At 47.3% G+C, this 25,228-nt stretch overlaps 4 protein-coding genes and 1 pseudogene across 4 annotated transcripts; all 5 read left to right on the forward strand.

Moving 5' to 3' along the window:
• Positions 1–43: 43 nt before the first annotated feature.
• LOC125540489 (protein STAY-GREEN LIKE, chloroplastic) lies at positions 44–1,583 on the forward strand. Its single transcript, XM_048704103.2, has 3 exons — positions 44–412; positions 490–981; positions 1,171–1,583. The coding sequence occupies exons 1-3, from the start codon at positions 266–268 to the stop codon at positions 1,273–1,275; spliced, it is 744 nt and encodes a 247-aa protein (XP_048560060.2). The 5' UTR covers positions 44–265; the 3' UTR covers positions 1,276–1,583.
• Positions 1,584–3,791: 2,208 nt separating this feature from the next.
• Positions 3,792–5,232, forward strand: LOC125540488 (uncharacterized). The gene has a single exon (XM_048704102.2). The coding sequence runs from the start codon at positions 3,792–3,794 to the stop codon at positions 5,052–5,054; it is 1,263 nt and encodes a 420-aa protein (XP_048560059.2). The 3' UTR covers positions 5,055–5,232.
• Positions 5,233–9,246: 4,014 nt separating this feature from the next.
• LOC147988103 (uncharacterized) lies at positions 9,247–10,482 on the forward strand. Its single transcript, XM_087542605.1, has one exon. It carries the CDS (start codon positions 9,247–9,249, stop codon positions 10,459–10,461), a length of 1,215 nt encoding a protein of 404 aa, XP_087398731.1. The 3' UTR covers positions 10,462–10,482.
• A 5,726-nt stretch (positions 10,483–16,208) lies between these two features.
• On the forward strand, positions 16,209–19,515 carry LOC147988104 (F-box protein At2g17036-like). The gene has a single exon (XM_087545625.1). It carries the CDS (start codon positions 16,228–16,230, stop codon positions 17,407–17,409), a length of 1,182 nt encoding a protein of 393 aa, XP_087401751.1. The 5' UTR covers positions 16,209–16,227; the 3' UTR covers positions 17,410–19,515.
• A 1,237-nt stretch (positions 19,516–20,752) lies between these two features.
• On the forward strand, positions 20,753–24,272 carry LOC125526943 (putative disease resistance protein RGA1; annotated as a pseudogene).
• Positions 24,273–25,228: the final 956 nt, after the last annotated feature.

The following is a 25,228-nucleotide window of genomic DNA, read 5'->3' on the forward strand; positions in this document are numbered from 1 at the left end:
GAAAAGACTAGGGGCAAGCGGCAGCCATGGATTGCTGCCCACCCAATCCACCTCTCTGCTTTCTCTCTCTCTCTCCCTCGTGCAGCTCAGGCACCTGCCACGTACATCTCTCTCTCACACACACCTCTTGTGCCAAGCACGCGGCACCACCGGCCACCGGAGGAGGAGCTCGAATCCGGCGGCCGGCCGGCCTGAGCAGGAGGGGTAGGAGGCGCCTGCGAGATGCCACGGCGAGCAGGGCCTTGCTGTTGATGCGAGATTCCCAATGGCGTCGCGCAGCGCCGCGCTCTGCTTCTCCGCCGCCGTAGCCACCGTTAACGCCACCGGCGGCGGCAGGGGCGGGAGCCGGAGGCGCTTCTTGGTCGTCTGCTGCGACGGCGGCCGGAGATCCGACCTGCTCTCTTCCTCCCTCGTAAGTCCAGTCATGCCGTCTGTTACCTTGTTTCTTCTTCTTGATTGACTGACTGACTCTACGTTCACGGTGTGCAGGCGGCCAAGGTGCTGGGCGCGCCGACGACCTTCGACGCGGCGAAGCTGACGGTGCAGCACGCCGCCGGTCCATCAGCGTTCCCAAGAGCCTACACCCTCAGCCACTGCGACTTCACGGCGAACCTGACGCTGGCGGTATCGGAGACCATCACGAGCGAGCAACTCCGACAATGGGGGTGGCGGCGCGACGACGTGTTCGCCGAGTGGAAGGAGATGACCTGCACCGGCGGGCCGGGCGGCGGGGAGATGACGCTGCACCTGCACTGCCACGTGAGCGGGCCCAACCCGCTGCAGGAGCTGGCCGCCGGCTTCCGCTACTACGTCTTCTCCAAGGAGCTGCCGCTGGTGCTCAAGGCGGTGGTGCACGGCGACGCCGCCCTCTTCGCCGCCCGGCCGGAGCTCATGGACGCCCGCGTCTGGGTGCACTTCCACTCCTCGTCACGCAAGTACAACCGCATCGAGTGCTGGGGCGCCCTCCGTGAAGCCACCAAGGTGCCTCTTCTTCCTCTTGTTTTTCCATGGTTTGCTTGGTACTCCTTCCGTAAACTAATATAAGAGCGTTTAGATCACTATTTTAGTTATCTAAACACTCTTATATTAGTTTACAGAGGGAGTAGTTTGCATCTACTAGTTGTGATGCTCAATATATTGAACAATTCTGATGTGGTTGGGGGATTGCAGAGGAATCTGCTGGATGGGGGGCTCGTCGACGAGCTCCAGAGCGAGATCACCGAGCGACGAAGAACGTGGAACATATTCAACGCCCTCGTCTCGTTTCTGCTATGATCTCCGATCCGGTGATGCGGTCCGGGTATATATGCATGTACATTGATTGAGAAAGATTTGAGAGATAGGGTAAGCAATGCAATGCATTGCGCGCAAGAGAGAGAGAAAGAAAGAATTATGCTTTCTTTTGCTCTGTCTGGTCATTCTTTGCCTTGTTGGCAAGAGAGGAGGAACTCTAGACACCATTCTTCTTCAGTTCTTGACATGTACATTACTGCCAACCAAATCGGTGCATTCGTTCACCTTGTTAAGCAAGCATTTGACCCCTCTTGTTTATCGAATGCTGACGACATTTGCTGATTTGATTTTGATCGCTGCTCGAGTACCGCCATCTGTTTTCTATATTTTCTTACCAGCAGGGCACCACTCCTGCTGCAAATTTCTCAACATACAATATACCTGCAATTGGGTTTCAGGACTGGATAAACAGAGCAGTGTGTCTTGCAACTTCCTTGTCTGAGCTACTATTATTGCCTTGTAATAATCCTCTATGTTAAGTTGCAACAACGGTGAGTGGATGAGCTTTCTAGGATGCTTTGTTATGAACAAGCACTAGTAGCTGTGAATTGAATTATCGCTCGTAGATGAGCCCGGGCTCCGAATTGAATTATCGCTAGTAGCTGCACATGTTCTCCAGGATAGATTGTTTTGAAAGCAATTTAGTTGCGTCGTGCGACTCCCTATGTAAAGAAATGTAGAGGGATTGTACTTCTAAATATAAGCCTTTTTAGAGATTTGAATATGGACTACACACGGATGTATATAGATTTTTAGAGTGTAGATTCACTTATTTTGCTCTGTATGTAGTCCGCATTGGATTCGCTAAAAGGTCTTATATTTAGGAACCGAGGGGTAGTTGGTTCCCAGAAGTAACTAAAAAAATAATCTGTTTTGCATGGTTCAAACCTTCTCCACCATAATGTAGTGCATATACATTTTTTACGAGTCAAACTTTGATCAGGCTGACTGAGAAATTTATCAATATCTACAATGGCAGACATATTAATCAAAACTGTGTCTTATGACATATCTGATGATACGTATCTGTTACTCTAGATGCAGATATTTTCCTCTATAAACTTAGTTAAAGTTTGTAGATTTTGATTTTTAGGAAAAGCTATATGCACTATATTATAGTAACTATAATAATTTGGCTTGCAAGGTTCAGACTTTCTATCTGGCCGTTTCAATTTCAAATCGCACTAAATCAGGGATGAGGCTGCCGCCATCCATCCACCCATCCATTCCTAATAAAAAAGTGCATATGAGAGCATCTAGACTTGGCAATTCTGGCCCCCTAAATTCCATCCACCCGCCAGGTTTCGCGTCCAGAGTCACGCAAAGTCCCCTCACGTCTTGTCTTCGTTTTGTGGGAGAAAAAACATCTGAACCGCGTCGCGGACCGATACAGGACCGCGTTGGATGGTTTTTCGCGCCGTCCGAATGTATGCGGAAGGTTTGCGGGTCGGTGTTGGAGATGCCTTAAATGTCCAATGGCATATGTCCTATTGAGAGCATCTACTGCCACAAAGTTAAAACTAAATGCCGTTTTTAGTGCTGATGATGGGTGGTAGGAAGCTGCATTTTGAGATGCACTGTTGTACATTTGAGAGTAAATTAGGATTAGTTTGGAGCCGAGCTTCTAAGGAAATGTGCTTTATTTAAGTGTATGTGTTGCTGCTCATGTTGAGGCTGGTGCTGCGGTGATTTTGACAGCTTGAAGCCGACTTACTGTACATTTATTTGAAGACTGTAGTATATGTGGAAATCCAGTTCGGCTCTTGGGAGCATATGCTCCTGCCCATAAAAAATGTTTTTTCAAATGTTAAAAATTTTGAAAAAAATATATATGTGATCGTTGTCATACCAAAACGCCACCTGCAAATTTTTAAGAGGAAAGCTTGACTATTTTGATCCGTGAAAAAAAAATCAAACGACAAATGTTACCTCCAAATGTTACACTTACTTTTGTTTTTTTCAACCGATGAAGCACCATCATCCCGTTTCACATGAAACTTGGCAAGTACTCTTGTTACACTAACAAGAACATCTACGAAAAAATTCAGAATTTTTAAATTTTATTTACTATTTATTTTTAATTTACTGTTCATTAGGGCCCAAGAGCCAAAACGGTCCTCCGGTAGTATATGAGGTATCAGAAGTAAGAGAAACAATTTGAAGGTGTACTGGCCACACATACTATATTAGTTTTGAGAGGCCGTGCCTTCCGTTCCGGCCCATGAAAAGTCTAAATGGGTGGGGAAAATTGATATTTCTCAGAAATTAGGTATACTATCGTTTTGAGACAATGATTAAATTAGATTTTTTTAGGTGATTGATTAAGTTAGATAGGAATGGCACTCTTTTTTTTTTGAGTGTTTAGGCCGAGCAGGGGCGGGCTGAGATTTTCATAGCAGGCTTCGTTAAGCCCGGCCCTAATCCGACTTCGTTTACTACTCCAGGGCTTCATAAAAACTTCTTTTTTTATCTCCAAATCGGTTCCGATTTCATAGGCAATGGGACGAAAGCGACACCGAAAGAAGGCCGCCGCCGTCGCCGTCGCCGCCGCCGCCGCTGCAACCCCCGTCGCCAGCCTCCCCGTGGATATGCTGGCCAATATCCACGCCCGCCTCAGCCTCCTCGACCGCCTCACCTTCGCTGCCGTCTTCCGCACCTCGCGGGACGCATTCAAGCCGGAGGCGCCCTGTCTCCTCCTGCCCGGCGACGCCCCGGAGACCGCCGCTCTCTTCTCCCTCGCCGAACGCCGCGCCGCAACCGTGCGCGCCCGGGGGCCCTACCACGCCGTCCTCGGCTCCTCCTCCTCCCGCGGGTGTCTCGTCACCGCCGACGACCGGGCCCGGCTGCGCCTCCTCAACCCGGTCACCGCCGAGCGCCGCGCGCTCCCGGCCATCGACACCATCCCCCACATCTTCGCGCACGGAGGGCGCCACCACTTCACCGTCAACGTCATGTGGTTCCTCAGGGGGCCGCCGCCGTACCCCCACGGCACCATGACGTATACCGCCGAGAGGGTGCGCCACTCGCTCTACCGCAAGGTCGTCCTCTCCGACTCCGCGGACGTCGCCATGCTCATCACGGGCCCGGAGTACGGCGTTGCGGCCTTCGCCACGGCGGGGGGCGGCGCGTGGAGGCTGGCGCCCCCGCGCGACGGGGTCGAGCCGGTTGCCACGCCGGAGGGCGGCTCGTGGAGGCTGTGGCACTCGCGCAACGGCGTTGAGGACGCCGTCCACCACGACGGCAGGTTCTACTCGATCACCTACTCCGGCCAAGTGGAGGCGTGGGAGGAGCACGACAACGCCGGCGTGTTCACGAGCGCGGTGGTTGCGCCGAGCCTGATGCTGCCGGCCAATACGGACCATCATCGCAAGTACCTCGTGGTGTCGCCGGCCGGACGGCTGATGGTCGTGCTCAAGGAGACCACGGGCGGACGGACGCCGCCGTCCTTCAAGGTGCAGGTCCTGGACACCGGCAGGGAGGGGTGGAAGGAGACGGACGACATCGGCGACACCGTGCTGTTCGTTGCGGTGAACGGTTCGCTGTGCGTGTCGACGAGGAACCACCCGGAGCTCAGAACCGGCTGCGTCTACTACTACACCGAGGATGATCTAGGGCCGTGCAAGGATGCACGCGACGACGAGGACGAGGACAATGGCGTGAGGGTGTTGAGCCTCAAGGACCGCAGAACAGAGATGGTCGAGGGCCTCGGATGGCGCCGGAGCCGGCCGCCCCCGGCATGGTTCATTCCTTCCATCCCATAGTGATAGATACGGTGAATGATTTCATAGCTTTTGGGGGTGTTTTATTATGTTGCATTCCTAAATTACAGGTGCAGTACCAGGATTCTGAATTAAGGAAACAGCTTGGTTTGCAGCATCTTGTTTTCATCTTTCAGACTTAATTTTCGATGGTGATTGCAACCAAGATTACCAAGTAATTATTGACTTGGTAGGTTCAATTCAGAACTAGACTGAACATTAATAATAACAATTTGTTCCAAACTGCAAGCAAGCTAACATGCTGCACTTGTTTTCCAAGCTAACATGCTGCACGGCTCAGACTTTTAATTGTTTCAAACTGCAACCAAGTTATAGCATGCATCATAAACCAAGTCATGTTTCAAACTGCAAACATTATTGACTCTGGAGTCTGGAATATATATATTTACCTACCATGCATGATCATTGATCAGAGCACTGCATCTGCCGGCCTGTCGATGATCAATTTTAGTTTGAACAATGACTCTTAATTACTGTATTTGAGGGGTAGGGTGTTGAGAGGGTACATTGCCAACCAGCAGAGCACAACTCTTGCTGCATTTTCATCAACATATATACATACTGAGATTTCAGTGACAACTAAAGAGAATGAACAATTGGCTAGCCTAAAGTTTGATGTAGCACTGGAGCTTGCAGAGGCTCAGATTTCGACGCCTTTGATGTAGTCTGTTGCAACCAAGTTGCTAGAGTAGAGAGCTGCTGGCCTTTGAGCTTTAGCATAATATCATAAACTCTGGGATATATTATGTTTAATTACAATGCGTTCATGCATGAGCACTGCATCTGTTGCCTGTCCATGGCCAGGAATACCTTTAACAATGAATGGGCATTTGAGGCGTAGGGTGTTGTTGGAACTCATTGATGCAGCATACTGAATTCCTCACCTGCTTCAAATAAACAGTGGAGTAGCATCACCTGTTTGTATTTCACCATCAGATCAAGTGCCACTGTTGCTGCATTTCTCTCAAGATATTGATGTATTTATAATAGTTGGGCTTTGGGGAAGAGGTTTGAGAATTAAATGAACACAAGCGGTTGGGTTGCAACTTTCTTGTTGCCTTGAATAATTATCTATCTATCTATCTATCTCAAACTGCAACAGAGCTGGCTTCAGACTTGAGGCTGCTTGCTATGAAAAGCTGCACATGTCCTTCAGGACAGGTCATTCAGAAGGAAGTGCACTGTGTAGCAGCAGCAGAGGTAGTAGCAGTTTAAGGTAGATTAACCTCACTCATATGTGCTGTTTGATTTTCCCTGGGAGGCCTGGGAGCAAAGAAGCAAGCAGGGTCCAGACTCCAGACTGCTCTTCTGTGTTGGTTTTGCCTTGAGCAGAGTCAATTGGGATTAGTTTGAACGATTAGGAACAATGAACAGGCACCCAGCCTCTCTCTTAAGCATTTCCCCCTTTTTTTGGGTATGGCATGGGTTTTTCATAGCACAAGAATCAGTCATTCTGCATCTCTAAGACATGTTTGTAGCTGTCTTATGTATGCATATTTATTTTCTTTTTCCTTTTTCAATCTAGCATAATTATCAGAATAAGAGACTCGGAGCTCATAGTAATAATTGTCAATAGTAAAAGATGGAATTGGTTATTTACCCAAAAGTTGACAAGTTTACAGGCGAATCTCCTGGATGGACGGCTCGTCGATGAGCTGCAGAAAAAGGTCACCAAGAGACCAAGGAAGTGGAACATATTCAACGCCCTTTCCTCGCTTCACCTATGATCATGATCGAATCCGATCCGGGTATGTGCATTTGCATTGAGAAAGATGTGAGAGATAGGGCCGTAGGAAGGAGAGAAAGACGCAATCTTTCATTCATTCTTTTGCTCTGTCTGGTCATTCTTCAGTTCAGATGTACTTTACCAACCAAACTGGCCCATCCGCTCACCTTTTAAGCAAGCATTTGACCCTCCTTGGTTATCCAAGGGAATCAAACTGGAGACATTTACCGGTTTCGATTGCTACTCGAGTGGCATCCTTTGTTTGTTTATTTTCACTCCTTTTGCAATCTTTCGTTCGCATGAGTCCCTTCCAGAATGACGAGTCAGTTGGCCTCACGGTGGACCTGGGCTAGCGTTTTCCATTGTAGATACTTATTGCGTAATATCTATACCCACATACCTTCCGGCTCTGTCTCTAACCTGTAGAGCCATTTACTCATAAGACATTTATTCTTAATTTCCAGGTTTTCAATACCGAGACCACCTTGGTCTTTGGTTCGGCATAAAATATCCCATCATGCGAGACGATACTCCTTCTTGGCCTCATTTGACTGCTAGAAGAATCGAGATCGAAAGAAATCAAGTCTCTTCCGCACCCCTTTCGGTACCTCGAAAAAAGATAGTAGGAACATCGGCATATTTGTAATAATCGTCTATATATTAAGCTCCAAAAAAGCTGGGTACTCTTCTTTGATTGTGTGCAACTACAACAAAACTGGTCCAGAACCTACACTTACTACAAATCATTTTAAAAGGCAATTGGGGTTCATATAATTAACTAAAACAATATGATTTAAAAGGTTCAGACTTCTTAGAAGTATGTTTGGTAATGTAGTGCATATATATTTTTTAGAACACAAACTTTGAGAACGTCGACCAAGTTCATAGATACGGGTTAGCGTGGTGTGCTGAATGCCCGAGGAACTTGGTCGATTTTCTCAAAGTTCATCTAATCTTTTTAAAAATGAAAAAGCTCATTGGTCAAAGTTCTCAAAGTGCGGCGTGCCTCCTGACGGCACATTTCATAAAGCACAATGTCAAATTTATAATGATGTGTACGTCGACTAAAACTAGCACATTTCATAAAGCACACTGCCAAATTTATAAATCAAATAGCACGCCGCACTTTTCTGCGCCTAAAGTGTGGTTCGCTATAGATAGCGTGGCGTGTCAAACCTCATTGAGTCGCCGTAGATAGCGTGGCACTGCTGAGGCAATGCTCTCAAAGTGGAGTGTAAAGAACACTCCACTTTCCCATGTCGCGACAAGTGGCGCACATGCAGCGTGTCACTTGTCGCAATCTGGGAGTTTTTCCTTTTTTGTAGATCCATTTATTCAAAACGTTTTATCTCTTAAACCGTGCGTCCAAATCTCGAACCGTTTTTACCATTGGATTCCTCGTGTCGAGATCTTCAAAATCAGATCCCATGTTGACACGTTTTGACAAACTTTTTTTTCACGAAAAAAACCTGACGAAAAAAACGGGCGAAAAAACCGAACCGGGAGCACGGTTTTTTCCCTTTCCGAAAGAGGCACGCCCGTGCCTCTCGCGAAATCACAACCGTGCCTCTCGTGAAAGCAAAGCCGTGACTCTCATGAAAGGAAAAAAAAGATAGAAAACGCGTTTTTTTTTCGTTTCCGAGAGGCACGGCCGTGACTCTCGCGAAAGCACAACCGTGCCTCTCGCGAAAGCAAAACTGTGACTCTAGCGAAAGAAAAAAAAACAGAAAACGCGTATTTTTTTCCTTTCCGAGAGGCACGGCCGTGACTTTTGCGTAAGCACAACCGTGCCTCTCGCGGAAGCAAAACCGTGACTCTCACGAAAGAAAAAAAAACAGAAAACGCGTTTTGTTTTTCCCTTTCCGAGAGGCACGGCCGTAACTCTCGCGAAAGCATAACCGTGCCTCTCGCGGAAGCAAAACCGTGACTTTCGCGAAAAAAAAACAAACAAAAAACGTGTTTTTTTCGTTTTTGAAAGGCACCGCCGTGACTCTCGCTAAAGCACAATCGTGCTTCTCGCGAAATGGAAAAAAAAAGAAAACGCCTTTTTTCGCGAAATTTTTTTTTGAATTTTTTTTGATCGAAAAGCTAAAAAAGACCGGGAAAAAACCAAAACATCGAAAAAACCCGAAAAAAACCGTTTAAAAAGCCGAAAACGCGTGCGGAAAAATAAAAAAAAATTCGAAGGGAACGTCCAGAGCGCGACAGGTGGCGAATGGCTGAGAGCGTGCCAAATGGCGCTGATTGTTGCGAGGCTCCCGAAGGAGCGCTCGTTAACTAGTTGCTCCCGTGGGTTGCCTATCCGATCATGTCAGGCGGGCCTGGGCTTAGTGTTTTCGAACCGAATCCCGGCCGGATCCAGAGTATAATCAGATTTTTTAGGGGTATAATGAGGTGTCGTCAAGGGGTTTACGGTTACATAAACCCAATCGATCCGATCCATCAGCAATGGAGCGAAAGAAGGCCGCCGCCGCCACCGTCGCCAGCCTCCCCGTGGAGATACTAGCCAACATCCACGGCCGCCTGAGCCTCCTCGACCGCCTTGCCTTCGCCGCCGTCTTCCGTGGCTCGCGCGACGCGTTCAGGCCGGAGGCGCCGTGTCTCGTCCAGTCCGGCGACGCCCCGGAGACCGCCACTCTCTTCTCCCTCGCCGAACGCCACGCCACAGCCTTGCGCGCCCCGGGGCCCCAACATGCCATTCTCGGCTCCTCCTGCTGCGGGTGGCTCGTCACCGCCGACGACCGGGCCCGGCTGTGGCTCGTCTACCCGTTCACTGGCGATCAGCGCGCGCTCCCGGCCATCAACACCATACCCGGCCTCTACGCCCACCGCAGGCGGCAGGAATTCACGCGCCACGTGACGACGTTTCTAAGGGGGCCGCCGCCGTACCCGTACCGCACCATGACGGTGAGAGCCGAGGAGATGCGGCACTCCCTCTACCGCAAGGTCGTTCTCTCCGACTCCACCGACGTCGCCATGCTCATCACGAGGACGCACTACGGCGTCGTGGCCTTCGCTATGGCAGGAGACGACGCGTGGAGGATGCCGCCCCCACCCCCGCGTGATGGCATCGAGCCCGTCACCACATCCGAGGGCGGCTCCAGCTCGTGGAGGCTGCACTCGTGCAATGGCGTCGAGGACGCGGTCCACCATGACGGCAGGTTCTACTCGATCACATACTCCGGCCAATTGGAGGCATGGGAGGTGTGCGACGCCTACACCCGCGACGTGTTCACAAGCACGGTGATCGCGCCGAGGCTGCCCCTGCCGGCCGACCCGGACCACCGCAAGTACCTTGTGGCGGCGCCAGGCGGGCAGCTGATGGTCGTGCTCAGGGAGTTCAAGGATCGGCGAACTCGCTCCTTCAAGGTGCAGGTCCTCGACGCCGGCAGGGAGGGGTGGAAGGAGACGTACGACATCGGCAACACCGCGTTGTTCGTTGAGGTGAACGGTTCGCTGTGTGTGCCGACGAGGGAGCACCCGGAGCTCAAGGCTGGCTACGTCTACTACTACAACCAGGATGATCCGGGGGCGTGCAACGGCAACTACAACTACAATGGCGTCTGGGTGTTCAGCCTCAAGGATGGCATAGGGCAGTACCGGAGCCTTGGGCAGTACCGGAGCTGGCCACCGCCGGCATGGTTCATGCCTTCCATCCCATGATAAATATAGATATGGTGACTGATTTCATTCATAGCTTGTGTGCGTGGTAAGTAATTTATATTACTACTAATGTGCATTACAACAATATAGTTGCAGTAACAGGCTAATATAGTTGCAGTAATAGGTTTTGGTTTTCAGTGGAAACAGATTTATTTTCAGCTTCTTCTTTTTGCATTTCAAATCACGGCACCAACAAAAAGGTGGCCCCTTTAGGTTTTCTGAGGAAATAGTTTAATCCGTGTTGCAGCGCTCAGACTTAATTTTGTGCTATGACTATTTTGTTGCAACCAATATTAGTAAGTACTCATTGCCTTGTGAGGTTTCTGGATTAACAGGTTTAATTCAGAACTAAACCGAGAGGAGTAATTATAATGATTTATTTCAAGCTGCAACCAAACTAACAACAAGCTGCACTTGTTTTCCAGCTAGATTGTTTTTCAAAAGCGATTTATTACTTAGCTCACTAAGTAATTAATACAGTCGGTATATGCATGTGCTGCTGGTTTGAGAGCCTGTTTGGTTGGCAGGGTTTTTAGGCTAGCATTTTGCCTTGCGATTGTTTCAATCTGCAACCAAGTTGTGGCATGCATGATAAACCAACTCTGGAATAAGTGGTCTGCCCGCCTGTCGATGATCAAGGTTAGTTTGAATAATGAACATGTAGATTTTCTCAAGATATATACATATATACCGAGGTTTCAGTAACTAAAGAGAAAGAACACTTAACAGAGGCTCAAATTTTTTACGCCTCTAGATGATCACTTGAATCTTCTGCATGGAGTTGAAAGCTTCTGTCCTATGAGCTTTAGCATCATAAACAAACTCTGGGATATGTTGGCATTTGAGTTTAATAATTACAACGCATTCTTTCATGAGCACTGGTAGGTTGTTGAGCAATGAACCGGCATTCGAGCCATAGTGTTGTTGTAACTCGTTGATGCAGCAGACTGAATTCCTCACCTGCTCCAAAGAAACACTATTTATTTGTTTTTCACCAGCAGAGCGCCACCGTTGCTGCATTTTTTCTCTCAAGATATTTATGTATTTATATAATACTTGGGTTTCGGGGAAGAGGTTTGAGAATTAAATGAACACAAGTGGTTGGTTTGCAACTTCCTTATTGCCCTGTAATTATCTATCGACATAAAACTGCAACACAGCTGGCTTCTGCTTGAAAAGCTGCACATGCTGTTCAGTAGTATCAAAAGCGCTCTTATATTTTGAGAAGGAGGGAATAATTATCTATCGACATCAAACTGCAACAGAGCTGGCTTCAGACTTGAGGCTACTTGCCTCACTTCAACGCCCTCGCCTCGCTTCTCCTATGATCATGATCGGATCCAACAATCCCGTCCGGGTATATAAATATATACACCGAGAAAAATTTGAGAACAATGCATTGCATTGCTTCTATGGAGGAAAGAAAGCAACATTTCATTCATTCTTTTGCTCTGCTCTGGCTCGTCATTGATTGACAAGAAGAAAACTCCAGACGTACATTACCAACCAAATCGGTCCATTTCACCTTGTTAATTAAACTGCATCGTCTATTTATGCTTTTCACTTTGCAATAAGAGTGGTGCTCTGCTGGTGGAAAAAATAAACTGCATTGTCTATTTATGCTTTTCACTTTGCAGTAAGAGTGGCGCTCTGCTGGTGGAAAAAAAAACAGACGTTCTTACTCGAGAGCGATAGAAATCATAATAATTAAGCTCCGACAAAGATGGCTTTCTTTGATTAGAGCATCTCTAATCAATCCCTTATAATTTAGCCTCTTAGGTAACCACTTATATCTTAACTCCATATATTTACGAAGTTATTAAATAAAAACGGTTTCTAGTTGAACTCTTAACACTTGACTCCCTGGGAAAAAATTCTTCGTCAATTCTTCGTTTTTTGTCTACATACTACATTCCAGCTACATATTTGCACACATATTAAATCCAAACTTGATAATAAAAGTCTCACACAATTCATGAATATTACAAATTTGAAGTTTATAAATCATTTTTTAAATTTAAACACACGAAAGGATCCAAACAGAGTAAAGAGCATAAAAGAAGCACACCAATCAAGTGATATGGAGTACGATGGCGGACCTAGAATCTCAGCTCTAGGGGTGCCCCGGTTCAGAGTTTACACTAAACATCATTGTAATATCAATAAATAGTCTTAAATGGCATAATTTTGATGGGCACCGCTAGGGATCAGACTACTGATCCCTAGCCTCGCATCAGACCAGCCCAACACCGTAGGATGAGATTGCTTCAACCGTTAGATTAGTATGAGCGTGGGTCTTTTTCTTGGTAGTTTCCTTGTAATCTGCTTCATATAATTAATTCCTCCCCGAAATCACGGTTAGTGAGAATTAATTAGACATGGGTCCACCTTTGTTTCCGTATAATTTTGTTCCTCAAGTTAATCACACCCAAAAATCTAGCAAAGGGAAGACAGATAATAATAGCAAATTGATGCAAAATTTTGTTTCAATGCGCTAGAAAATATGCTTCCATAATATTCGTAAACTTGCTATAATACGCTGTTTCCATATATGCTTTCGATATTCGTCCATATAATCACAGGTGTTTCCATACGTGCATGATGCTTCCTTGTATTCCATGTTTGTTTCCATCATATGCTAATTATATGCTTCCAACTATACAACACATACTTCATACTTCATGGTCACATTTTTTTTCGAAGCATTACCATTATTTGTTTTATGCTATGACTGTGAAGCACATATGGTTGTGTTTCGAAGCGCAATTTTATTAGCTCGAAGCATGAGAAATGTACTACCGGTTCCACATACCATCGTAAGAAACAAAGCACACAATGTATTTTCCAGGAAACATATCATGTCAAATGTATACGGATGCATTTTATGTCGTAGTGAGCCACCAAGAACATTGTTTGACAATTGCTGAAGCATGAACAAAATAGCTTAGAAGCATTACCTGTGTAAATAATAAAGCAAACATGTAGATGCTTGGAAAACATGCCACATATGACATCGAAGCACATATTTGATATTAAACTGAAGGAAGCATATACATAGGTAGTATGAAACTTAATACAAAGAATCTGAAGCATTGCATCTGTGACAATGAAGCATGCCATTCCCACTATGTAGAGCCAGCGACGTCGAGGAACCGGAGGCGTCGAGGGCAGGAAGCATGAGAGACGATGCCGATCCGAACAATGTTCCATCGTTTAGGAGCACCATAGATGCAACGACGCTGAACAAGAGGCCAATCGCATTCTATGTCCCTGCTCCCCGTCGACGTCCTTGCCATCACCGCTGCTACTCACACCAGCCACCTTATCATCGTCGTCTCGCTATGGCAGTGGATTCTTCAACCTGTAATGGCAGCCCAACATGCACTGGTGGTATTTGGAAGAAGTGTCAATTTCATGCTATCTAAGATAACACAAATAGTATAGCAAAATAGAAGCATGGCTAGAACGACGCAAACTCTATTCAGTGAAGAAGCACGTGAATGATGCATAAGAAGCATGGATATTTGGAAGCATCATATGTGTGTCAGGTTGATACAAAATTCATAGATATTCATGTCTGATTTGGTGATAAACTGCACAAATGACATAACAAAATCGACCAAAGAAAAAGGTATGCACACAATAACACAGAGATGTCAAAACAATACTTGCCACATAAAAATAGGAATCAACTAGCACTGTATCCAGATGAGATCGTGAGAGGACTCGGTACCTATGTAGATGAAGATGGTGCTTTTAGAGAGAGAGAGAGAGGGTTGGGGGGGGGGGGGCAGGGGGGATACCTGCAATGGTCCATGCGTGATTGATTCATTCTCCACCTGAGACGGTGCTGCGGCATGGTGGACTACAGGTCGCGAGACCACAACCTGATAGGAGGACTGGGACTCCGAGGGGGGTTGCGAGCTTGCTCATGCGCCTTCATGGAACGGTGGACCTCACGACCACATCGTTCAAGGCCTTCTTCTTGGCAGAGGGACCAGGGCAGCGAGGACATCACGAGCTTGCCGTTCATCTGCTCAGGGGCATGCGAGAGATGGGAAGGGGTTTAGGCTGGGTCGGGAAGGTGAGATTATTTCGGGGAAGAGAAACTGACGAGGAATTATGGGCGCGAGAAAATAGGCTTCTTGCCGGGTTGGGAGACTGATTTTGGAGGAATCTCAACCGTGAGATGAAAAACGCATCGACGTCGCGTGACCGGTCTGACGAAAACATCCCACCAGACTACTGTTGAGAAGTGTTTCCCAGCTATCAAGTGTTCAGTGCATAGAAAATATACTTTACAATTTTGTAGGTGTTGCCACGGCACCCCCACTAGATCCATTGGAGTAGCAACTGACGCATAACAAGATCATCTTGGAGCTGGATATGAACTTCTTGGTCCTTGATGCTTTGAAGTGCTGCGAAGAATCTATGTATCATGTTTGCACAGTGTTCTCGCTCAAAAGGATCCCCATTGGAGATGTACCGAAAGTTCTCTAGCATGCCTCTCTCATCTTTAGTGATCATGTTACACAAGATGATGCAACATGTCATTATTTGCCATAGGACCCGTGGGTTCTAATACTAAGCAGTGTTGTGCATAATGCCAAAGCGCTTCTGAAGCACACCGAAAGCTTTCTCAACATCATTCCTTGCCGACTGTTGACACATTGCAAAGTGGGGTCTCTTGTTGCCTTGAGGATGTGGAATTGTCGTCACAAATTTGGCCCATGGAAGATATATGTCATCTGCAAGGTAGTAAGTCATCATGAACCGACGACCATTGACAACAAGCCTTCCGAACAATGGTGATCTTGACAACACATTCAATTCATTATGAGAGCCTGGTAATTCAAAGTATGAATTCCAAATCCATAGATCCTCCGATGCAACAACCTCAAGAACGATTGTTGGATCTTTGGAGCGCCCTTTGTACTGAACTTTCCATCCCACACGACAATTCTTCCATGTCCAAGAGCATGCAATCAATTGATCCAAGCATCCCAGGAAATCCTTCACTTAAATCCAAGAGTCTCTCGGTGTCTATAGGCCGATCCACTGTCATTCGCCATAAGCCGAGGGGGGGGGGCTGAGGGGCCTAGGTCATGCAGGGCCCTGAGGCTGGCCCACTGTCGGGCATCCCAGCATGGAGGGCACACCCCTGATGTAGTGCACCGTCCTTCGCCATCAGCGTGATGGGTTAGTATATACCACCTCATTAAAATATACATGTTGACAACAGTTTTTCAAGCCCTAGCTACCACAAAATGTACATCATCATCGTCGATCATCATGCACGCTGTCACCACCACCAGAAGCAGCACTAGTAGTAGTGCTTGCCTAGCCAGGTCATAAGCCCGATCACCCTATCGGCGTCCCCCAAGGCAATGATCCCAACACCCTATGTCGAATCATCTAGCAGGTGGCTAGGAGCAACCATCAGAGGCTCCGGACTAAAGCCACCTTGATCCATGCCGGCGGTGTACAACTCAGGATGGACGTCGACCAACTTGCTCTCCCTAATGCGGTTGCCACCTCCTTGATGAGGTCAGTCATGCCGCTGAAGGCGCTCAGTTCCTCTTGATGTAGAAAATTATGTTATATAAGGAATTCTTTCCAACTTGATGTAGAAAAAAGGACATTTTCCAACTTATTAGGGTGTAAGGAAGGCTAGTCAATTTGTGAACCGTTGATCTCCAATCGGACCACGCAGACCACCCATCTTCTCTCGAGTAGTCCCCAACTGCTCCATCCATCCCCAATCCAATGCGGCGAGATCGAGCAGAGGCCACCGCCGCCGGCGTCGCCGTCCTCCCGCCGGACATGCTAGCCAACATCCGAGACCGCCTCGGCCTCCTCGACCGCCTCGCCTTTGCGGCCGCCTTTCGCATGCCGGAGGTGCCGTGCCTCGTCTTGCCCGGCGACACCCCGGAGACGGCCACAGTCTTCTCGCTGGTGCACCGCCGCTCTGCCGTCGTGCGCGCTCCAGGGCCTGACCACCTCGTCCTGGGATCCTCATTCTCCCGCGGGTGGCTCGTCACCGCCGATGCCTTTGCCCGGCTGCGCCTCGTCAACCCGGTCACCCGCGAGCAGCGCGCGCTCCCGGCCATCCAGACCATTCCCTGCATCGACGCCCAACGTGGGGGCTCCGTCCTCTCGTTCGAGGAGAAGCGGTTCATCAGGGGGGCCCCGCCGTACCCTGACGGATTCGCAGCGATGACCGCCGGCTCGATGCGCCGCTACTTCTACCGCAAGGTCGTCCTCTCCGACAACGCCGCCATCGCCATGCTCATCACCGATCTACGGTACGGCGCCGTGGCCTTCGCCACGGCAGAGGGCCGCGTGTGGAGGCTAGTGCCCTCGTGCCACGGCATCGCCAAGGCCGGGACCAAGTGTGCCAGGTGGCCGAGGCCGCCCTCGCGCGACAGCATTGAGGACGCCGTCCACCATGAGGGCAGGTTCTACTCGATCACTTACTCCGGCGAGGTGGAGGCGTGGGAGCAGGACACCAATGGTACCGGTGTGTGCACGAGTGTGGTGGTAGCGCCAGGGCAGCCATGGTGCGACCACAACAAGTACCTGGTGACGGCGCCGGGCGGTCGCCTGATGGTCGTGCTCAAGCAGTCTGATAAGGTCACGCATCGGTTGACATTCAAGGTGCTGGTCCTTGACGCGGGTGCCAAGCAATGGAATGAGGTGGACGACATCGGCGACGCCGCGCTGTTTGTCGGGGTGAACGGTTCGCTGTGCGTGTCGACAAGGGAGCACCCTGAACTTAGGGCTGGCTGCGTCTACTACACTGCCGACGATATGTCGCTGTGCTACCCCGACAACCAGCGTGGCGCCGGGGTGTTCAGCCTCAAGGACGGCAGGGAGGAGAAGGTCGAGGGCCTTGGGCCGCACCGGAACAAGCCGCCGCCGGCGTGGTTCACGCTTTGCATCCCATGATAGATTTGGTGTCTGATTTCATAGCTTGGGTGGGTTAAGTACTAGTAGTAACAGTTCTGTTTGATTTTCAGTAAAAGGCTTTAGAACACAGGAAACAGTTTGATTTTCAGCTTCTTCTTTTCGCCCTTTTGATCACGGCACCAAACGAAGGTGGCCCCTTTAGGTTTTCTGAGGGAACAGTCTAATCAGTGTTGCAGGGTTCAGACTTAATTTTATTCTTAGTTTTAATCATTGCCTTGTGAGGTTTCTGGATTAACTAACATGTTTAATTCAGAACTAAACAGAGGAGAAGAGTAATTCTAATGATTTATTCCAAATTGCAACCAAGCTAACAAAATGAAGGGATATATTGCAGTGTCCTACGGGTTGACTGTTTAGTTTGATGGGTTCAGAACTAAACTGCAACAAACCAAGCTTCAAAAAAAAAAAAGATCTTTGTCTCAGTATGCAGGTTCTGGACGTCTAGTTCCTCGACCATATTGAGAATTTATCTGCAGCAGGTCCGGACTGCAAAGCTGTAGTCAGCATGTTGAATTGACTTTCGCGTTCTTCTCCCTCTCCCAAGGCCACGCTGCCGCCGTGTGTGCCCGGGGGCCCAACCACGTCGTCCTGGGCTCCACCTCCTCTGGCAGCTGGTTCGTTACCGCCGCCGATGCCCGACGAGGCCTGGCTGCACATTGTCAACCGGGTGACCAGTGAGCAGTGCACGCTCCCTGGCATCGACACCATCCCCTGCCTAGGTGCTGCGGATGATATTGCTGCTGATGCTTGGGTGACATTTTTCTTAAGACAGTGAGTATGAAAACAATATAGTTTGCAGGGTTCAGACTAGTATTAATTTGGTGTTTGTTTTGTCTTGTGATTGTTTCAAATTTCAACCAAGTTATAGCATGCGTCATAAACCAACTCTGCATCAGCCCTGTTGATGATCAAGGTTTTGAGGGTTTGAGGGTTGATGATCAAGGTAGATCTGAGGGGTAAGGTCTTGAGATGGTACATTACAGTACCAGGCAAATCGGTGGCATTTGGTTTGCATTGTTATTTGATGCCTTTGATTACTGAACAGAATCAAGCTGTTGTTTTTGCCCATCCTCTGCTTTTTTTTACCAGCAGATCACCACTCTAACTGCACTAACGGTGCATCTGTAAGACATGTCATATCTGCAGTGCATCTTTACTCTGGAATTGTTCATTGATTATTTCGAAAGGAATTGTACCTTATTTAACTCACTAATACTATGGTTTATGCATGCGCTGCTGGAGCTTGGAATGGGTTGAGAACCTGAAGCCTGCTTACTGCACATTTTTCCAAGAGGTTTTGGGGTTCAGAAGTGAGGAAAAAAGATTGGGTTGCAGGGTTCAGGCTTCAGACTGCTCTTTTCTGTTTGTTTGTTTTACCTTGCAATTGTTTCCAAGTTTCAGAAGTGAGGAAATAATAGCTAGTTTAACGTTGCAGTTTTGCAGGGGTCAAATTAAGTTGAATCCCCAGGTCACAAGAGTCTGTCAGTGTTTGGACAATAAGCAGGCAGTCAGTTTTGAGGTACAGTGTGTTATCCGGAAGTGATGACGAGACACTTTCAAAATCGGCAGCATTCATTTCACATTTGCTAAGCAAGAATTTTATCCACTTGAGCACTGGAAGGAATCAAGCCTGACATTTTTGCACATTTCTGTTGCTACTGGACTAACTGGAGTAGCCTCCTCTGCCTCTTCTACCAGCAGAGCACCATCGTTGCTGGCTTTCTTTCCATAAACTACTCTTACTGCACTTACGAGGTTTGCAACTAATTTCCTGCTCCGCATTTCGAGCTGCAACGGATTCACTGTTAAGTTGTATTGTCGCCAGGATGATGATGAAAATGGCCATTTTAGGACTGTCGGCTCGAGGCTCCTTGCTATGAAAAACCCTAGCTGCAAATCTTCTTCAGGGGCATGTTCCCATTTCATGAGCGAACTATGGTGCTGGCCTGACAATTGATTCCCTTGATCATTGAAAGGAATCAAGCTTGGCTGTTTTACCCATTTCTGCATTTTGAGCCCCAGCTTATGTAATGGTTCATTGCTCACTTGTATGATCGCGGCCATGATGAGATGGCCACTTTTTAGGACTCCATAATCCACAATTTTTAACATGTATCCGATTATTCGTAGAAGTACTTTGTTTTGTTTTCAGGCATGCGATATGCTTGTTATCAAGGATGTTGGTAATCGGTTCGTTCCGTTATTCGTTTGCACGACCATGTCCAAATTGGGAAAAAATACTACTACTCCCTCCGTTCCCAAATATAAGTCATTTTAGAGATTCCAACAAGTGAGTATATACGGAGCAAAATGAGTGAATCTACACTCTAAAATATGTCTGCATACATCCGTATGTTGTATTCCATTTGAAATGTCTAAAAAGACTTATATTTAGGAACGGAGGGAGTACAATTTAAGAAAGTATATGCAACAAGGAGCAGCTAGCATCAAAATTGTATTATACGATGATGACAATGATATAGCACCTCACCTGGGCGTTCTCGCCAAGGAGAAGCCAACAAAGCGGCAGTGGTTGGTGGTTCCGCCCACAATTTGTATCTACATGCTTTCCAGGAGATTTTCGTTAGGCTCATCCTCACATTCTGACCCATCCAAGATTTCTCTCCTCCTGGTGCTACTGCTGCTGCTGCCTAGCATTTGAAGGAGTCGCTCGTCGACGGCAAGCCACACCGATCCAGGTAAGCTTGAACCTTTACTTTCTTCATTTCTTGTTCTGCGTTCCACTTATATCTTAGCTCTGAAAAAACCAGTTTTCAAACAGGAAAAATCAAGGGAAATTTCAGCAAGCTATGTTAGCTCTGAACCACCAACCTATTTTAGCTCTCGACACACCAGTTTTCAATGAATAAAATCCGAGGGTAATTTCAGTAAGCCGGGGCTGGGAAGGGAGAAGTATGTGCGGGCAAGCAGAACGCTCTGTCTTATGAAGGTGTGAGGAGTCAGAAGAAGATAATTCGGTATTTACAACATGGTGTGTATATTTCAGGTCATGACATCCAGATATATTGAGTATAACATGCATTCCACGTACATGATTTCTTGTCAAAGCACAAAATGTTTGCAAAAAATTGCAAAGACATATTGAAACTAAATGATTTTATTTGCACCGCAAGTGCCGGAGATCATTCATGATGTTTCTCTGAGACTAATGCCATGGGTGGAAATGGATCTCGACAAAATAATTACTACAATAGCCGGCTTGTTGTATATTATGACTGCAACAATTACTTCCACAATCCTTATTCTGTCTACTGTTTGCTCACAGGACGAAGACAGATTCCATCTCTGCGCTCCTGCAACCATGAGCTTGTCTGCCGCCGGGATCATCAGTGCCATCAATGATTGTGTCAGTTTGTTTTTGTCGGCCAAATCTGCCATTTCATCTCTGCGCTCCCGATGGAGTGGCTCACAAGAGCAAAGTCTCCAGGATCATGTATTGCAATTACAGAGTGATGTACAACATCTCTGTGACACTCTTCCTGCAATGTATCACCTCATTAATGGAGCAGAGTGGAGAAGCTATGAAGAGCATGTGGCCAAGCTCCTTCCGAGTCTCAAGGATGCCGTGTCTGAGGCTGAGGATCTTATTGATGAGTTCAGATGGCACGAGATGAAGGTGCAAGTGGAGGGCAATGCAATCCAATCTCCTTTCATTGACTTCCTTGATAAGGTAATTCATGGCAACTTCAACAAGTTGAATGATGTCCAATTGAGGTTGAATTACCGGGTACGGGGCTTCGTGAAGTTACACATCGCTTTGCCGAATCAGTTAGGCCAGTGACCACATCTTTGTTGTCAAAGGAAACAAAGATATTTGGTCGCCAGAAGGAGGTGAAACAGGTATTGGGATCTCTTAATGTACCTACACATCCAAAACGCAAGAGAGCAACTAGTTCAATCAATGCATCAACAAGCACATCATCAAGCAACCATGTTAATGGTGGACCATTAATATCGAGTCTTCCTGTTTTGGTGGTGGCTGGAATTGGTGGTGTTGGAAAGACTACTTTGGCCCAACATATCTGCAACCATCAACGAGTGAAGTCTCACTTCGAGCTAATAATTTGGATTTGTGTCTCAGATGACTTCAATGAGAAGAGGTTAAGTAAAGAGGTCATAGAATCATGTACTGGAAATGAGGCGAAGATTGATAATTTGGATTCTCTTCAGCGTGCTCTTTCTAACCACGTGAAAAATAAAAGGTTATTGATAGTCCTTGATGATGTGTGGGATGATGCTTTGAAGGATAATGGGCGGTGTTGGGAGATGTTTTGTGCACCTTTTACAAGTGTCCAAGAGGGAAGTGCGATGTTAGTCACCACTAGATGTCCAAATGTTACCAAGGCGGTGCACACAATGGAGCCTGTTATAGTTGAAGGTCTAAAGGACGATGTCTTTTGGAATTTCTTCAAGTTATGCGCGTTTGGATCTGAGGGATCTAGCAATGATCCTGAGTTAGAGCGTATTGGAAGAAGAATACTCCCTAAATTGAAGGGTTCTCCTTTGGCCGCCAAAACTCTAGGACGCATGTTAAGCATGGACCATCAAGCATCGCATTGGAGTTCTATACTTGAGAGTGAACTATGGGAGTTGAAACAAAAGGAAACCGAGATTTTGCCTGCCCTTCGGTTGAGCTACATGTATTTACCATTCTATTTGAAACAATGCTTCGCATTCTGTGCCGTGTATCCCAAAGATTACAAATTTGAGAAGGCATGCTTAGCTGAAATTTGGGTAGCAGAAGGCTTTGTAGAGCCTCAAGGTGGTGTTCCCATTCAAGATATTTGCTGTCAGTATTTTGAAGACCTTGTGGCACGGTCCTTCTTTCAAAGGGTTAATGGTCAATATGTAATCCATGACTTGCTGCATGACATGGCACAAAAAGTTTCAGAGCACGACTGCTTCATCCTACGAAATAAGAGTGGCTTTGATAAAGTTCCCCAGAATGTTCGCCATGTATACATACTCCCTAGCAGTGAATTTGATGATTCCAACTTGTTGAGACTATGCAAGTACACGAAGCTGCGCACTCTAATTTGCAAGATTAATTTGGGGAAAAGAACATGCTTTGTAATGGACCACTGGTGTACTAAACTTACACGTATGTGTGTGATGTCTTGTGCCTTCACAAATGAATTACCAGATAGTATTGGTAATTGGAAGCATCTTCGGTACCTTGAAATCTCCAGAACCTGTACTTTGAAGAGGATTCCTTCATCATTCTGTTGGCTATATAATATGCAGATTTTATATGCCAAGAAATGCACTATACAAAGCTTACCCGCTGACTTTCATAAGTTGACCAGTTTACAGAAATTTGAATCAAACGGATTAACTATTGATGCAGCCAATCAAGAGGGACAAGGAATTAGGTCAATAAAGAATCTGAATCAAATTCGTGAATACTTGGTGATAAATAATCTTGGCATCCTAAGTAAGGACCGTGCAGCAGAAGCTAAACTGAAGGATAAGAAATTTCTTGATAGGTTGACATTGATTATGCAAGTTGCTTTACGGTCCGCTGAGTTTTATATCCACAACAATGATACAGAAGTGCTTGAAGGTCTGCAACCTCCTATCAGCCTCGAGCGTCTCTTCATCAAGAATTATGTCGGTGTCTCGCTCCCAAGCTGGTTTCAACCACAAAACTTGCCAAGTTTAACATCACTTCGTTTTGAAGGTTTTGTTGGGATGAAGAGCATATCATTTCCCATGATCTCACAGACCATAAACCTAAATGAGACACATGCAATTGGTACGTTCTTGTCCTTGACAAACATAACCATTGAGATGTGTGAAAATATATCAAGCCTAGAAGATTTTCTGCAACCAAGTTATGTACCTGGCATCAAGAAAATATGTATTAAAGATTGCAAGATGCTAGAATCAATACCAACTGAAATTTTCGGGGGTTTTCATTTCCTTGAAGCATTTTGGTTAGCTGATTGTCCAAACATGCGCCTCCAAAGATTGGTTTCGCCGTCCCTCAAGGACCTCAGGTTGTGGCGTTCTAGTATCTTTTGCAATATTGACTGCTGCTCCCTCGTCTCCTTTCATTGTCAATGCGAGTTTGCCACGTCCATACAACTACAAACGTGGAGTCTTCCAGCTTTAAAGAGGTTGGAAATTCGGTGCAGATCTATTACATCCATTTCTACGGGCACTGGCAACATTAGAGCACTCTCGTCCCTTACTGTCCTAGAAGTTACATGGTGTGAGAAATTGTCGACCCTTGATGGCATCCTAACACAAGAATACCTACCTGCTATTGAGAAAATTGATGTTGGATATTGTCCCGAGTTACTGTCCCTGCCAGTTGAAAGGTTTGTGAGTTTCCCTTATCTGAAGCATCTGGAGATTTGTAACTGCCCAAGTCTCAACTGGCAAAGAGGACTGGTCTTGCCATCACATATAAAGGTGCAGATATCCCGGTGTCCAATGTTAGAGGAAGTGGATGAGATAAATGGAAGAAGATATCATGCCATTGTTTCGCCGTCTCTATCTGAATCGCTGTGGACCCGTGGTTGTTTCTCCTTTTTTTTTACAGTTTTATTCCATCAATCATTTCCCATATTTGTTCTGATAACTATATGGTTTACACAAACCGTAGACTTGCTGTAATAACTTATGAAACGACAGAGAGGCAAATGGTTTGTGCGTTATGGTGCATCTTAATTAGTTTGTACAGTGAAGAGGCAGGCAAATGGTTTCAGGTTTCAGAAGTAAAGAGTATATCAGTTAGGTCGTTTGCTGTTGCAGTTTGCAGGGGGGCAGATCTGAGTGTATGTGATGATAATTGCAGTTGGCAGCAGAGCTACTAAGAGCAACTCTAGCAGACCCCGCAAAATCTCGACCCGCAAACTGCGTTTGCGGTTTCACGAACATGTCGTTTGCGGGTCGAAAACTAGCGCAGCCGAACAGAAACCGTAGATGAAACTGCATAATTTGAAAAAACAGTTTCGCGGGAGAAATTGCACCTCGTGGACGCGAGCAGTTCATCACGTACTACATATATTTTACATGATCAAACACTACAAACACTAGTTCATACTACATACTACATCAGTACTAGTACTAGAGGGTGGGGATCTCACGGCGGCGAGCTCGCAACCATGGACGACGTCGTGGAGGCTCATTCCTCCTCGCCGGAGCTGCAGAGGTCGATGTACTTCGCCCTCTGCTCCTCGCGGATGTGCCGCCACCCGTCGTTCTTCTCCTTGGCGGCGAGGTTGGCCGCGATCGCCTGCCGCCACTGGAGGTCTTCTAGCTCCTCGGCGTGGCACCGGCGCTCTGCCTCCTCGCGCACGCTACGCTCGGCAATGGAGGCTGCAACCGCGTCGACGTTGGCGATGAAGTCCTCCAGCCCGACGACTCTGCGGCGGCCGAGCTCCTCGGGATCCTCCTTGACGGGGACGAACTCGAAGTCCTCCGCCTCCTCCGGCTCCTCCAACCACTGCCTCTTCACGGGGAGAAGGCCCGCGCCAGAAGAGGAGGAGCTCCCAGCGTAGGAAGATCCCGTGCAGTCAGTCGTACTCCTCTGTCTCGTGGACGCGGAAGCTCGCCGGCGGCGAGAGGTCGCGGTTGGTCCACTTACTCGCCCCGCACTTCCTCGCGCTATCCGACCGGACGCGCCGCTCGCGCTCGGGGTCGCTTCCGCCGCCGGATCTGCTGCCGGAGCCGCGTCTGGAGCTCCACATGAGGCCCCACATGGCGGCTGGAGGCGGAAGGTGGTCGCTGGCGGCGAGAAATGTGGAGAACGGGGGTGGGGAATTGCGTG

The sequence above is a fragment of the Triticum urartu genome, chromosome 2A (assembly GCF_056163025.1).
Source record: "Triticum urartu cultivar PI428250 chromosome 2A, HENAU_Tu73, whole genome shotgun sequence".
In the NCBI taxonomy this organism is placed as follows: domain Eukaryota; kingdom Viridiplantae; phylum Streptophyta; class Magnoliopsida; order Poales; family Poaceae; genus Triticum; species Triticum urartu.